Raw genomic sequence first — 16,694 nt, 5'->3', positions numbered from 1 at the left:
TGAGGGCACAACCTCCCCCCACACCCCACCCCCACCCCCTACTCCCGCCTCCACCCAAAAATAAAAGCCTTAAACACAGAGGCCCATTCACAGGCCGCCTCACGTTGGGCCGTGACTCAGCCGCTCAGGAAGCCGAGGCGACGATAAAAACAGAGGCTTAGCGAAAACTCCGGCGGCATCAGCAAGCCCGCGCACCGCCACGCTGATCAACGCCGCGCAGAGGGCCCGCCGCTGCCGCGTACCGCTCGCTGCTTGTAGCAATGCCGGACAAGGGCGTATAAACACACATCCCGCGACGGGACGGGAGCGTGCGCAGGCGTCTTAACGACGCATTGAGCCCAAGCGTGTCAGAGAGGCTCAGTGTGGCTCAGATAGAAACACCTGAAGAATGTTTCTCTGAGGAATGTAAACACTCGTTCTACCGTTCTCTCCGTTTATCTGTCTGTGTCCCTCTCTGTCTCTCTCGCGCTCTCCTCACAGTCGTGCCCAAGGAGCTGAGATTGCAGGCCGTGCGCGCCGCCGTCCTGCTCCTGCCTGACGATAAGCGCGAGGTGCTCCAGACCCTGCTCTGCTTCCTCGGTGACGTGACAGCCAACGCCTCCGAGAACCAGATGACCTGCACCAACCTGGCTGTGTGCCTGGCTCCATCGCTGTTCCACCTCAACACCGCCCGCAGGGATGCCTCCTCGCCCAGGTGTGTGCGTGTGCGTGTGTGTGTGTGTGTGCGATTTCATTCGACCGTAATAAACAGCTCCATGTCACTTCAGCTGTTATAGAGAGTAGAGTAGAATGAGTAACAGCAGTGATGAATGTTTAAGTGTAATAAATAGCTCTGTAAAGTGTACTGAACATCTCTGATAGAGGGTTCAGCATAATGGATAAATGTCATAGAGTAGAGATTAATCAACAGCTCTGCGACAGTATAGCTTGAGAAGAGTTTTCTGCGATAAACAGTAAAGTGTACTGAACAGCTCTGTGATAGAGGACATAAGTACTGAACAGCTCTGTGTGGGTTGTGCCTGGGGCAGGGTGATGAGTCAGAAGATCACTCTGGGTAAAACAGACAGATGTGCTGAACAGCTCTGTGATAGAGGACAGATGTGCTGAACAGCTCTGTGATAGAGGACATAAGTACTGAACAGCTCTGTGTGGGTTGTGCCTGGTGCAGGGTGATGAGTCAGAAGATCATTTTGGGTAAACCAGACAGATGTACTGAACAGCTCTGTGATAGAGGACAGATGTGCTGAACAGCTCTGTGATAGAGGACAGATGTCCTGAACAGCTCTGTGATAGAGGACATAAGTACTGAACAGCTCTGTGTGGGTTGTGCCTGGTGCAGGGTGATGAGTCAGAAGATCATTTTGGGTAAACCAGACAGATGTCCTGAACAGCTCTGTGATAGAGGACAGATGTGCTGAACAGCTCTGTGATAGAGGACAGATGTCCTGAACAGCTCTGTGATAGAGGACAGATGTACTGAACAGCTCTGTGATAGAGGACAGATGTGCTGAACAGCTCTGTGATAGAGGACAGATATACTGAACAGCTCTGTGATAGAGGACAGATGTACTGAACAGCTCTGTGATAGAGGACATAAGTACTGAACAGCTCTGTGTGGGTTGTGCCTGGTGCAGGGTGATGAGTCGGAAGAACGCTCTGGGTAAACCAGACAGATGTACTGAACAGCTCTGTGATAGAGGACAGATGTGCTGACCAGCTCTGTGATAGAGGACAGATGTGCTGAACAGCTCTGTGATAGAGGACAGATGTCCTGAACAGCTCTGTGATAGAGGACAGATGTACTGAACAGCTCTGTGATAGAGGACATAAGTACTGAACAGCTCTGTGATAGAGGACATAAGTACTGAACAGCTCTGTGTGGGTTGTGCCTGGTGCAGGGTGATGAGTCGGAAGAACGCTCTGGGTAAACCAGACCAGAAAGACCTGAATGAAAACCTCGCAGCGACACACTGCTTAGCACATATGATCCAGGAGTGCAGGAAACTGTTCCAGGTAAGACGCACATACACACACTCTCTGTCACAGAAAACATGGTGCTTATGTCACGACCTTCAGTGTGGACACACACACACACACACATATCTTCACTGTGGTTTTAGCTTGCACAAGCTTCATTGAATAAATCCAAAATAATGAGACTGCACAATTCATAAAACATTCAGTCTGTTTGCTGCCTCAAATTCAGGTCGAAGAAACATTGATAAACACAAACACAAACACCCATCCACACACACTAATACACTCACACACACATGTACACACGCTGAGCATGCCTGTTTTGAGCACTGTATCTGACAGTGAGATCATCCCTGGGCTGACGGTTTCTGGGGCGATGGGTTAGTTGGGCTCCAGACATGTTACTGAGTCCTTCATCAGAACAGGAGCTGGTCTGCGCCGGAAGTGGGCGCGGCTTATCCGGGCCGATGTTTCCGCCAAGTGGAGAGCGCAGATTTATATGTTACCAAGGGAGGAGACCCAGCAATGGTGGGCAAACAGACAGCTCAACAGGAAAAAGGCAAAATAAAATGACTCACACACACGCACACACAGGGAAAGGCAAAAAAACTGTAACTGTAAGACACGCACAAGTGCATGCTAAGAGGAAGAGGTCAGAGACCTGAACAGGATGCGTGCACACACACACACGCACACACACACACACACACACACACACACACACACACACACACGCACAGATGCTCAATCCCTGACAAACAGGATGAGATCAGGCCTTAATCACCCTCAATGGATCTCTGCTGCTAATTTGAGAGCTTTGCTTCACAGCCATTACACTGCAGTAAGCAGCTCAGAGACCCATCGCTCTCACACACGCAAGCTGCTCTCTCTTGCTCTCTCTCTGTCTGTCTCTCTCTCGGTCTCTCTTTCTGTGTCTGTCACTCTCTCTGTCTCGCTGCCTGTCTATGTCTCTGTCGCTCTCTCTGTCTGTCTCTCTGTCTGTGTGTCTCTTTCTCTGTGTCTCTCCCTGTCTCTCTTTCTGTCTGGCTTGTGTCTCTCTCTCTCTCTGTCTCCATCTCGGAGGCCCAGCTAAGCCTCCCCGTGGTAGATCTTTTGCTGTCGGCTGTCCAACGTGTCGGACGGAATGCCGCAGCGCTGAGAGCCTCCGTGGGCGTCGGAGCTTGCGTGCGCTGCTTGGTCCGGTCTTGTCCTGCTCTAATTGGTGGGGGTGGGGGATGGGGTGGGGTATTTAACGGGCAGGAGCTTTGAGAGTCCTAACTGCACCGCCATCTGCCTCAACAAACCAGCTCTCTCTCTCTCTCTCTCCATCCCTCCCTCTCTCTTCCTCCCTCTCTGTCTGTCTCCCTCCCTCCCTCAGATCCCGGAGGAGTTGTCGTGCTGCAGGAAGTCCTACATGGAGCAGTCCCTGAGCCCCTGCCGCATGGAGGACCTGTTGGAGGTCCACGGCTCCCGTGGCTACAGGGGCCTGGTCCAGGAGAGCCTGGACGCTCTGCTGAAGGAGGCCAAAGACCGCTTCAGGGGCTACGACAGCTGCTCCACCCACGAGCACGCCATTGAGCTGGCCTACAAGAAGGTACGGCCCCGGGGCCTCGGCGTGGGCCCTACGTGAGCCTGGACGTCTGCAGCGCCCCTTTCCAGTCAGTTCAGTTCAGTTTGAAACTGGCTGTGCTAAGGGCACGATTTTCTAAATCACAGAAAGGTTTTCAAAAAATTCGGCACATCTTCATCTTTCCTTTTTGTCTTCAGCTCTCCTTGGCCTTCTCTCTGCATGGCCTTTAAATCTCTCCCTCTTCTATCTTTTCTAGCCACTTTTGTCTTTTTGCTTCCCCTTCTTCTGAAACTGGCCCCGCCCCTGGCCTCGCTGTGACGTCCCTTCCAGCCGCGCCCCGCCCCCGCCCGCCTGTGGTTCAGTTCCTGTTCCCGGCGTTCCGCAGTGGGCGGACCTTTCTCCCGGGTTTGGGGGCAGAGCCCAGGGAGCAGTGAGGTCTTCGCAGCTCTGAGTAGCGAAGCACAATCTGTCGGTCTAGACATAAAGGATGGGGGCCAAAATCAGTCCGGGCCAAAAACACACCTGTAATTAGTGGCATTTATTCCTGCCAAGGATCATAAAACTTAAAACAAGCCTGCATATCATCACTGTACCATCCCTGAACGCACCATTAAACGCTCAGTTTATCCAAATTTTTTGTGATGTCATACATGTCAATCAAATGGTAACGTGCCCCTCCCACAGCGGTAATTGTAGGCTCTTATTGGCCAGCTCCTGATGTCGGCACAGTGGGCGTGGTCGTCTGTGCGCCATTCTTAGTTCCCCTGAGTGGAGTGAAACATGCCCGAACCTCCTACAGGTTCATGATGGTTGGAGCCTGCGGCAGTGGAAGGTGTGCACGGAGGTAGGGGCGGGGCCTGAAGACGTCCTGCGGCGGATCGCTGGTGAGCAGAGCAGCTGGGATGAGGACCTGCTGGAGAGCAGGGTGGTGGAGAGCCTAGAACATTCCGCTGATGTCTACCAGTACGTCCGCAACAGCATGGCCCCCCACCCACCTATGGACCATGTAGTGCTCAGGTGAGATACACACACACACACATCTATACAGACATCTACACATGCTATACTTCTGTACACCACCAGTCTGGGTGTTTATACACAACTGCTGGATTATTGGTTAACCGTGTGTGTGTTTTAGGTTGTGGGTGACGGATCTTGCCAAAGGGGCGTGTGCGCTGGTGTGTGTATCGGTGGACCACGAGGGAGCTGCAGTGTTGGGCGTGCGTGCCAATGTGCTGACATCACGCTATTACATCGAGCCCTGTGGACCAAACAAGAGTCGCATCACACACATCTCCAGAATAGACTATAGGTAACCCACACACACACACACGCATACACACACACATCTGATTCAAAGCATTAACAAATTACCAGCTCATTTAGACTATACACACACACGCACACACACACGCTCATTCATCTCTTGCTGTCTCTCTCCTGCAGGGGGCGCTGTCCAGAGTGGTACAATAAGATGTATGGCCATCTGTGTGCATCTGAACTGGTGCGAATACGAGACTCCTTCATATGCCCGTTAGATAAATAACCCCCCCTACCACACACACATACCTGGAGTGATCGTTTGGAAGGACTGATTCTCTAGGGGAGGATGAGGAAGGTGATGAAGATTAATTCTCTAATTCACAGACACACTTTACGCGCTGTCACACATGGAAAGACAGTGACTGCACACGCATACAACAAGCTACAAAGGCCAAAAAAGGTCAAAGGTTTGACCGCTGCTTAGCCTACCAGGACAAAAGGTCACGTGATGGCCCTGAAATACTGGAACAGACATGCCTGCTGCTGTGACATCATCGTCTGTGATGTCATGATGTGTGACCTCATTTGTGATGATGTCACGGGGAGGGGGGAGGGACTTGAACGGGGGAGTGCTCTACTGCTTCTGAGAAGCAAGGTGTGTGTGTGTGTGTGTGTGTGTGTGTGTGTGTGTGTGTGTGAGACATATTTACCACACACTTGCACCCTACTGCAAAAATAGTATCTATGCCTGTGTGTGTGTGAGAAAGAGAGAGAAAGAGAGAGAGAGAGAGAGGAAAACATAGTTTGAATGTGTTTCAATATTAGTCAGATATGTCTATATCTGCATAGTTATGTTCACGAAATCCACAGATGGAGAGATGGATAGTTGGACTGATGGACAGATGTTTGGATGGATGGATGGATGGATGTCTGCATGTAGAGAAGAGATATAGACATGAAAGATGTCTAAAACATGAGATGGTTGGGGGGGGGGGGGTCACCCGTCACCAGGGCGATGGGAAAGAAAGCTCACGGCGGTTGTATGGAATCCGGGAGCTGAGCACCAGTAGCACAACGGCCCGGAGCTGGCCTGACCCCTTACCCCTGAGACGAGGACGGATCCCAGTCGCCGTTCTCTTGGCCATGCGCCGCACTGTCTGCGTGTCGAGTGTGGGCGATAAAGAGGGATCGAGAAGGTCACACCACGGAAGACGGACGCAAGGAGAGGACGTTGCGTCGGACCGTTGAGGGACAGAGAGGGACTTTATTCTCCCATTTGACAGTGTTCACCTGAAATGAAGTAAAACTCCTGAAGAGTCACAAACAGTTTTCCGTCGCATCCGTAAACAGGCCGCGTGGAGATTCGTTCCTCGGGGCCTTCGGAAGGAGTGCCGGCGCCGTCGTCCCACCTCGCGACGCAGATCCGCGTCCGAAACCGAGGGAAAGTTAAGACAACGCATGACAATGAACGTTAATTTAAGCCCTTGTGTATTGAAAGCACAAATATATTGTTTTTAGTATGTATCTTATTATATTGTAAATGTTACCCATATGTTTTATCTTTTTTATTATTAATATTATTTCTGTACAGATTAATCACAATCTAAGTGCACTACTAAAGGTATTAAAATTTTAAAATGGTGTGTCCGTGTTCGCCTTTTTTTGGCGGGGGATTCTTAAAAATATTTTTAAATTGTAATTTTGAATTGTAACTGAGAGTGTTTACATAGTGCAGCCTTGATTCCCAGACAGCAGTCGCCCTGAATGGTGTTCATGCCCAGCTGACGATGGCTGGTGTCTCTCAGCGCTACCCGCCTCCGGTTCCTATTCCGTTCTAACGACTTCGTTTATTTGTCGTGGTTTCACCTCGGAGTTTAACGTCGCGTAGCTCGGTGAGCGTGAAGTCGCTCTTTGCTCCTGCCAAGAGAGGAAAGGAAATCGCCGTGAAATGATGCTTTTAAAGCAAGTGCCTGCGTGAGTTTGGAGTGCGAGCCAAGCGGTGCGTCGTCGCCCCCCGCGGGAGAGCGGTGAGCGCGCGGCGCACCCCTCCCCTCTCCGCAATAGGCAGTGCCTTTGCCCAGTGCGCCCCCTAGTGCCACCCTCTTGTAGTGCAGCCCCTAAGTTTACTTTTAACTACTTTTGAAGGTTTTTGTTGATTTGGTTGATTTAAAAAAATACATATATGGCAACTACTTCAGGTATTTGCGTCATGGACTGACAAAATGTAGATTGTTGTTATGGACTGTAGCACGTATCTTTTTAGCTGGCTCTCTCACTCACATTCTGTCTTCGCCTGCTCCTCCCACTGTCTCTACGCCTCCATTCTCCCCCCTCTGGAAAACCGGAGCAGCTGTGAATAGCTACTCATGATCTCCATATTACATAACACATCTATACCTCACACAAAGACAGCAGTGTTGTTAAACACACACAGACACACAGAGTCAGTTCCACATGCAGGCAGTAAATATTGTGATCCCTCTCTCTCTGGATTGATCAGTGATTCCAGTCAACATTCTCTCTCTCACACACACGGACATACACAGACATGAATACAACAAAAGAGGCCCGTCTTGCTACTTCACTGTTTTTCAAACATAGTGCGGAAACATATAAACATCACACACACACACACATGCACGCACACACACACGCTTTGGGAGCAGAGGCAGATAAGGGGTGAGAGAGAGAGCCTGTATAGCGTTCCTCCCTATATTCCCCGGCCGCTCTAGGAATGCTCTGGGAATGCTCTGAAGGACTGTTCCCACAGCGATAAATCCCAAAGCACCAGCCCACTGTGAGCGTGTCCGGCGCACTGTCATTCTACAATTCCTTCTCTTGCCATGCTCCCTGGGCTGGGACGACCTCAACAAAAACTATATGCTCAGTACTGTATGTATCTTGAATTGTATTTATCTTTATACCCAACTGCCTTTTGTTTATGGCATTTTTGCATGTATGTTTACCTGACTGATCCAACAACGTGGCGCATTTCTGAAGCTGTGCCTCTTTGATATTCAGACAGACAGTAACCAAACTTTGGGCTTCAGTCTGGCCTCGTCACTCCCATTACAGGAGAAACATGCAGGCCTAGAGAAGGTCTGGCCCACGCCCAGAATTCAGCATGACTTCTGAGTGGGCAGAGCGTTCGTATTCAATCGCATGACCCCCTACACAGGCCTACTGGTAGAAGTTTCTCACCTGTATCCACCTCTTGCATGTGGGTGTTATCCAGCTCTGCAAACCCCCTCAACAGCTGCGGACACGGTGCCCGGATCATCTACTCCCAGAGCTACACCCACCCCCTTCAGCATCCACAGCCTAGACCTGCTCCACCCACAGCATCTACAGCCCAGATCCCAGAGAGAGAAAAGGCCCTCCATCCATTGTCCCCACATGTGCAGACAGTACATCTGACACGCCATTGGTTCACGCCATCGGTTCACGCCATGGGTTTGGTGTACGTTTTTTGTGGAGCTGGTGTTAAGTTTGGTGTCTGGGAAACACTGCGAATATGAACCAGCGATCACTTTAAATCCAGCAATGGCCACTGATGTGCACATGTCCTGATGAATGCTCATGTGACCTAATCCTTGCACATACAATTATTTCCTAGAAGAACTTGCCTTATTTTGTATTATCACTTTACTACCATCTTGTGGTGAAAGACCATATGAAATCTACATTCTGACAGCTCTGATTAGGTGTTAACAATTAAAGGGGCGATGCTGGAAAAACTGGCCACTTCCTGTATTTTAGAACTGAACATATTCCACTCTATAGTTGATATCATATAACAGAAGTTTATGGAATTAACTAACCAGCAAAGAACTGCAGTTTGTCTTAATGATTTGTTCTCAGCAATTTTCACAGCTCTGGATTCTTCCTTTCATGCTAATGTAGTCATCCCAAAACCTCATCCCAGGCCCGCATGAAGCACTACACAGGTGTCCAACAGGAATGCCTGTCTCTTCTGCAACACAGACAATTACACAGTCAACCACTCACTCTTGCTTAAATACGTACATAACACACAAGCTGTAAGGTAGCATATGACTCAGAAGTATAACCCTTAAAATCAAAAATATATTACTCTTGTATAAAAGCAATATTGTTGATGATAAAGAAATGTCACTACATGTTTAAATCCTTATTTTGAATGCTTTAAAACATTAATGATAATGCAATTTAACAAAGAAAATCTATATATTTTTGTATATAAACTGCTACAGTACATAAGGGCATAAGGGCCTTACCTTCACATGTGATTTTTCATCAATATATCGAACAGTAAGTATAGTACAAAAAGTGTTTATTTCTTGTATATTTTAGCTGAAAACACCTTCATATGCTTTAATACATCAATACCAATCACATTTAGCAGTGAAAATCACTTTGAATAGTCCAAAAAAGTGTTTATTTCTTGTATATGTTAGATGAAAAAACCTTCATATGCTTTAGGATATCAATAACAAACCAAATTAACAAAGAAAATCACTTTGCATTGTCTGAAAAAGTGTTTATTTATTACATATGTCACATGAAACGACATTTGTATGCTTTAATACATCAATAACAATCCAATTTATCAAAGAACATCACTTTGCATTTTTGCACCTAAACTATTAAAATAGCTATAGCTATAGCTGTAACATATGATTTTTCAACAATATATCGAACAGTAAGAATAGTCTAACAAGTATTTATTTCTTCTGCTTTTGAGTTGAAAACACCTTCATATGCTTTAGATTATCAATAACAATCCAATTTTAAAAAAGAAAATCACATTGCATTGTCCAATAAACTGTTTATTTCTTGTATATATAGCTGAAAACATCTTCATATGCTTTAATATACCAATAACAATCCAATTTTACAAAGAAAATCACTTTGCATTTTTGCATCTAAAGTGCTACAGTACAAACATTTATAGAAATACATTCATATATGATTGTTCACCAATATATGTAACAGTAAGAATTGTCCACAAATTGTTTATTTATTGTACATTTTACCTGAAAACATCTTCATATGCTTTAATATACCAATAACAATCCAATTTTACAAAGAAAATCACTTTGCATTTTTGCATCTAAAGTGCTACAGTACAAACATTTATAGAAATACATTCATATATGATTGTTCACCAATATATGTAACAATAAGAATAGTCCAAAAAGTGTTTATTTATTGTATATTTTAGCTGAAAACACCTTCCTTTGATTTAGTATATCAATAACAATCGAATTTATCAAAGTAAATCACTTTGCATACGGCTCTAAGACAAAAGGCTCAAATACATCAGGCTATAGCGTCAACTTCACATGTGATTTTTCACCAATATATGGAACAGTAAGAATAGTCCAACAAGTATTTATTTCTTCTGTTTTTGAGTTGAAAACACCTTTGTGTGCTTTAATACACCAACAACAATCAAATTTATCAAAGAACATCACTTTGCATTTTTGCACCTAAACTATTAAAATACATATAGCTATAGCCGTAACATTTGATATTTTTTTTTTACCAATATATGGAACGGTAAGAATAGTCCAGCAAGTATTTATTTCTTCTGCTTCTGAGTTCAAAACACCTTCATATGCTTTAGTCTATCAATAAGAATCCAATTTTTTTTTAATCACATTGCATTGTCCAATAAAGTGTTTATTTTTTGTATATATTGATGAAAACACCTTCATATGCTTTAATAAACCAATAACAATCCAATTTTACAAAGAAAATCACTTTGCATTTTTGCATCTAAAGTGCTACAGTACAAACATTTTTAGCAATACATTCATATATGATTGTTCACCAATATATGTAACAATACGAATAGTGCAAAAAATGTTTATTTATTATCTATTTTAGCTGAAAACACCTTCCAATGCTTTAGTATATCAATAATAATCCAATTTATTAAAGAAAATCACTTTTTATTTTTTTACCTAAACTGCTACAATACATAAGGGCATAAAGGCCTTACCTTCACATGTGATTTTTCACCAATATATGGAACAGTAATAATAGTCCAACAAGTATTTATTTCTTCTGTTTTTGAGTTGAAAACACCTTTGTGTGCTTTAATACACCAACAACAATCAAATTTATCAAAGATCATCACTTTGCATTTTTGGACCTAAACTATTAAAATACATATAGCTATAGCCGTAACATTTGATTTTTTTTTTTTTACCAATATATGGAACAGTAAGAATAGTCCAACAAGTATTTATTTCTTCTGCTTTTGAGTTCAAAACACCTTCATATGCTTTAGTCTATCAATAAGAATCCAATTTTTAAAAAAAAATCAAATTGCATTGTCCAATAAAGTGTTTATTTTTTTGTATATATAGATGAAAACACCTTCATATGCTTTAATAAACCAATAACAATCCAATTTTACAAAGAAAATCACTTTGCATTTTTGCATCTAAAGTGCTACAGTACAAACATTTTTAGCAATACATTCATATATGATTGTTCACCAATATATGTAACAATAGGAATAGTGCAAAAAATGTTTATTTATTATCTATTTTAGCTGAAAACACCTTCCAATGCTTTAGTATATCAATAATAATCCAATTTATCAAAGAAAATCACTTTTTATTTTTGTACCTAAACTGCTACAATACATAAGGGCATAAAGGCCTTACCTTCACATGTGATTTTTCATCAATATATTGAACAGTAAGTGTAGTACAAAAAGTGTTTATTTCTTGTATATTTCAGCTGAAAACACCTTCATATGCTTTAATACACCAACAACAATCAAATTTATCAAAGATCATCACTTTGCATTTTTGGACCTAAACTATTAAAATACATATAGCTATAGCCGTAACATTTGATATATTTTTTTTTACCAATATATGGAACAGTAAGAATAGTCCAACAAGTATTTATTTCTTCTGCTTTTGAGTTCAAAACACCTTCATATGCTTTAGTCTATCAATAAGAATCCAATTTTTTAAAAAAAATCACATTGCATTGTCCAATAAAGTGTTTATTTTTTTGTATATATAGCTGAAAACACCTTCATATGCTTTAATAAACCAATAACAATCCAATTTTACAAAGAAAATCACTTTGCATTTTTGCATCTAAAGTGCTACAGTACAAACATTTTTAGCAATACATTCATATATGATTGTTCACCAATATATGTAACAATAGGAATAGTGCAAAAAATGTTTATTTATTATCTATTTTAGCTGAAAACACCTTCCAATGCTTTAGTATATCAATAATAATCCAATTTATCAAAGAAAATCACTTTTTATTTTTGTACCTAAACTGCTACAATACATAAGGGCATAAAGGCCTTACCTTCACATGTGATTTTTCATCAATATATCGAACAGTAAGTATAGTACAAAAAGTGTTTATTTCTTGTATATGTTAGATGAAAACACCTTCATATGCTTTAATACATTAATACCAATCACATTTAGCAGTGAAAATCACTTTGAATAGTCCAAAAAAGTGTTTATTTCTTGTATATGTTAGATGAAAAATCCTTCATATGCTTTAGGATATCAATAACAAACCAAATTAACAAAGAAAATCACTTTGCATTGTCTGAAAAAGTGTTTATTTATTACATATGTCACATGAAACGACATTTGTATGCTTTAATACATCAATAACAATCCAATTTATCAAAGAACATCACTTTGCATTTTTGCACCTAAACTATTAAAATAGCTATAGCTATAGCTGTAACATATGATTTTTCAACAATATATCGAACAGTTAGAATAGTCTAACAAGTATTTATTTCTTCTGTTTTTGAGTTGGAAACACCTTCATATGCTTTAGAGTATCAATAGCAATCCAATTTAAAAAAAAAGAAAATCACATTGCATTGTCCAATAAACTGTTTATTTCTTGTATATATAGCTGAAAACCTCTTCATATGCTTTAATATACCAATAACAATCCAATTTTACAAAGAAAATCACATTGCATTTTTGCATCTAAAGTGCTACAGTACAAACATTTATAGAAATACATTCATATATGATTGTTCACCAATATAGGTAACAATAAGAATAGTCCAAAAAGTGTTTATTTATTGTATATTTTAGCTGAAAACACCTTCCTTTGATTTAGTATATCAATAACAATCGAATTTATCAAAGTAAATCACTTTGCATACGGCTCTAAGACAAAAGGCTATAGCATTAACTTCACATTTGATGTTTCACCAATATATGGAACAGTAAGAATGTTCCAACAAGTGTTCCAACAAGTCACAAGAAAAGACATTTCTATGCTTTAATATACCAATAACAATCCAATTTATCAAAGAACATCACTTTGCATTTTTGCACCTAAACTTTTAAAATACATATAGCTATAGGCATAACATATGGTTTTTCACTAATATATCGAACAGTAAGAATAGTACAAAGTGTTTATTTCTTCTGTTTTTGAGTTCAAAACAAATTCATATGCTTTAATATGTCAATAGCAATCCAGTTTAACAAAGAAAAATACTTTGCATTGTCCAAAAATTGTTTATTTCCTGTATATGTTTGATGAAAACACCTTTGTATGCATGAATACAACAGTAACAATCCCGTTTTACCATGAAAATCAACCTGCATTTTTTCACGTGAACTGCTCAAATACATCAGGCTATAGCGTCAACTTCACATGTGATTTTTCACCAATATATGGAACAGTAAGAATAGTCCAACAAGTATTTATTTCTTCTGTTTTTGAGTTGAAAACACCTTTGTGTGCTTTAATACACCAACAACAATCAAATCTATCAAAGAACATCACTTTGCATTTTTGCACCTAAACTATTAAAATACATATAGCTATAGACGTAACATTTGATATTTTTTTTTACCAATATATGGAACAGTAAGAATAGTCCAACAAGTATTTATTTCTTCTGCTTTTGAGTTCAAAACACCTTCATATGCTTTAGTCTATCAATTAGAATCCAATTTAAAAAAAAAATCACATTGCATTGTCCAATAAAGTGTTTATTTTTTGTATATATAGATGAAAACACCTTCATATGCTTTAATAAACCAATAACAATCCAATTTTACAAAGAAAATCACTTTGCATTTTTGCATCTAAAGTGCTACAGTACAAACATTTTTAGCAATACATTCATATATGATTGTTCACCAATATATGTAACAATACTAATAGTGCAAAAAATGTTTATTTATTATCTATTTTAGCTGAAAACACCTTCCAATGCTTTAGTATATCAATAATAATCCAATTTATCAAAGAAAATCACTTTTTATTTTTGTACCTAAACTGCTACAATACATAAGGGCATAAAGGCCTTACCTTCACATGTGATTTTTTATCTATATATCGAACAGTAAGTATAGTACAAAAAGTGTTTATTTCTTGTATATTTTAGCTGAAAACACCTTCATATGCTTTAATACATCAATACCAATCACATTTAGCAGTGAAAATCACTTTGAATAGTCCAAAAAAGTGTTTATTTCTTGTATATGTTAGATGAAAAAACCTTCATATGCTTTAGGATATCAAAAACAAACCAAATTAACAAAGAAAATCACTTTGCATTGTCTGAAAAAGTGTTTATTTATTACATATGTCACATGAAACGACATTTCTATGCTTTAATACATCAATAACAATCCAATTTATCAAAGAACATCACTTTGCATTTTTGCACCTAAACTATTAAAATAGCTATAGCTATAGCTGTAACATATGATTTTTCAACAATATATCGAACAGTTAGAATAGTCTAACAAGTATTTATTTCTTCTGTTTTTGAGTTGGAAACACCTTCATATGCTTTAGAGTATCAATAGCAATCCAATTTTTAAAAAAAAGAAAATCACATTGCATTGTCCAATAAACTGTTTATTTCTTGTATATATAGCTGAAAACATCTTCATATGCTTTAATATACCAATAACAATCCAATTTTACAAAGAAAATCACTTTGCATTTTTGCATCTAAAGTGCTACAGTACAAACATTTATAGAAATACATTCATATATGATTGTTCACCAATATATGTAACAATAAGAATAGTCCAAAAAGTGTTTATTTATTGTATATTTTAGCTGAAAACACCTTCCTTTGATTTAGTATATCAATAACAATCGAATTTATCAAAGTAAATCACTTTGCATACGGCTCTAAGACAAAAGGCTATAGCATTAACTTCACATTTGATGTTTCACCAATATATGGAACAGTAAGAATGTTCCAACAAGTGTTCCAACAAGTCACAAGAAAAGACATTTCTATGCTTTAATATACCAATAACAATCCAATTTATCAAAGTACATCACTTTGCATTTTTGCACCTAAACTTTTAAAATACATATAGCTATAGGCATAACATATGGTTTTTCACTAATATATCGAACAGTAAGAATAGTACAAAGTGTTTATTTCTTCTGTTTTTGAGTTCAAAACAAATTCATATGCTTTAATATATCAATAGCAATCCAGTTTAACAAAGAAAAATACTTTGCATTGTCCAAAAATTGTTTATTTCCTGTATATGTTTGATGAAAACACCTTTGTATGCATGAATACAACAGTAACAATCCCGTTTTACCATGAAAATCAACCTGCATTTTTTCACGTGAACTGCTCAAATACATCAGGCTATAGCGTCAACTTCACATGTGATTTTTCACCAATATATGGAACAGTAAGAATAGTCCAACAAGTATTTATTTCTTCTGTTTTTGAGTTGAAAACACCTTTGTGTGCTTTAATACACCAACAACAATCAAATTTATCAAAGAACATCACTTTGCATTTTTGCACCTAAACTATTAAAATACATATAGCTATAGACGTAACATTTGATATTTTTTTTTACCAATATATGGAACAGTAAGAATAGTCCAACAAGTATTTATTTCTTCTGCTTTTGAGTTCAAAACACCTTCATATGCTTTAGTCTCAATTAGAATCCAATTTTTAAAAAAAATCACATTGCATTGTCCAATAAAGTGTTTATTTTTTGTATATATAGATGAAAACACCTTCATATGCTTTAATAAACCAATAACAATCCAATTTTACAAAGAAAATCACTTTGCATTTTTGCATCTAAAGTGCTACAGTACAAACATTTTTAGCAATACATTCATATATGATTGTTCACCAATATATGTAACAATACTAATAGTGCAAAAAATGTTTATTTATTATCTATTTTAGCTGAAAACACCTTCCAATGCTTTAGTATATCAATAATAATCCAATTTATCAAAGAAAATCACTTTTTATTTTTGTACCTAAACTGCTACAATACATAAGGGCATAAAGGCCTTACCTTCACATGTGATTTTTCATCAATATATCGAACAGTAAGTATAGTACAAAAAGTGTTTATTTCTTGTATATTTTAGCTGAAAACACCTTCATATGCTTTAATACATCAATACCAATCACAATTAGCAGTGAAAATCACTTTGAATAGTCCAAAAAAGTGTTTATTTCTTGTATATGTTAGATAAAGAAACCTTCATATGCTTTAGGATATCAATAACAAACCAAATTAACAAAGAAAATCACTTTGCATTGTCTGAAAATGTGTTTATTTATTACATATGTCACATGAAACGACATTTGTATGCTTTAATACATCAATAACAATCCAATTTATCAAAGAACATCACTTTGCATTTTTGCACCTAAACTATTAAAATAGCTATAACTATAGCTGTAACATATGATTTTTCAACAATATATCGAACAGTAAGAATAGTCTAACAAGTATTTATTTCTTCTGTTTTTGAGTTGGAAAAACCTTCATATGCTTTAGAGTATCAAAAGCAATCCAATAAAAAAAAAAAAAGAAAATCACATTGCATTGTCCAATAAACTGTTTATTTC

At 39.3% G+C, this 16,694-nt stretch overlaps 1 protein-coding gene across 2 annotated transcripts in view; it reads left to right on the top strand.

Moving 5' to 3' along the window:
• The window catches only part of dlc1 (DLC1 Rho GTPase activating protein), a 69,761-nt gene extending 63,308 nt beyond the window's left edge, over positions 1-6,453 (top strand). The window contains exons 13-18 of one of the 2 annotated variants that reach the window (XM_035529537.2): positions 481-694; positions 1,899-2,013; positions 3,356-3,571; positions 4,347-4,564; positions 4,686-4,859; positions 4,994-6,453. In XM_035529537.2, the coding sequence (XP_035385430.2) occupies positions 481-694; positions 1,899-2,013; positions 3,356-3,571; positions 4,347-4,564; positions 4,686-4,859; positions 4,994-5,093 (1,037 nt within the window). In that variant the 3' untranslated portion in view covers positions 5,094-6,453. Of the gene's footprint in view, positions 1-480; positions 695-1,634; positions 1,804-1,898; positions 2,014-3,355; positions 3,572-4,346; positions 4,565-4,685; positions 4,860-4,993 lie in introns of those variants that run through there. The other variant, XM_081714216.1, reaches the window with a different exon arrangement.
• The last annotated feature ends 10,241 nt before the right edge of the window (positions 6,454-16,694 follow it).

The sequence above is a fragment of the Electrophorus electricus genome, chromosome 5, assembly GCF_041902795.1.
Source record: "Electrophorus electricus isolate QZ-2024a chromosome 5, ASM4190279v1, whole genome shotgun sequence".
NCBI classification, from domain to species: Eukaryota; Metazoa; Chordata; class Actinopteri; order Gymnotiformes; family Gymnotidae; genus Electrophorus; species Electrophorus electricus.
Note: the sequence above shows the minus strand (reverse complement) of the source record. Positions and strands in the feature narration are given on the sequence as shown.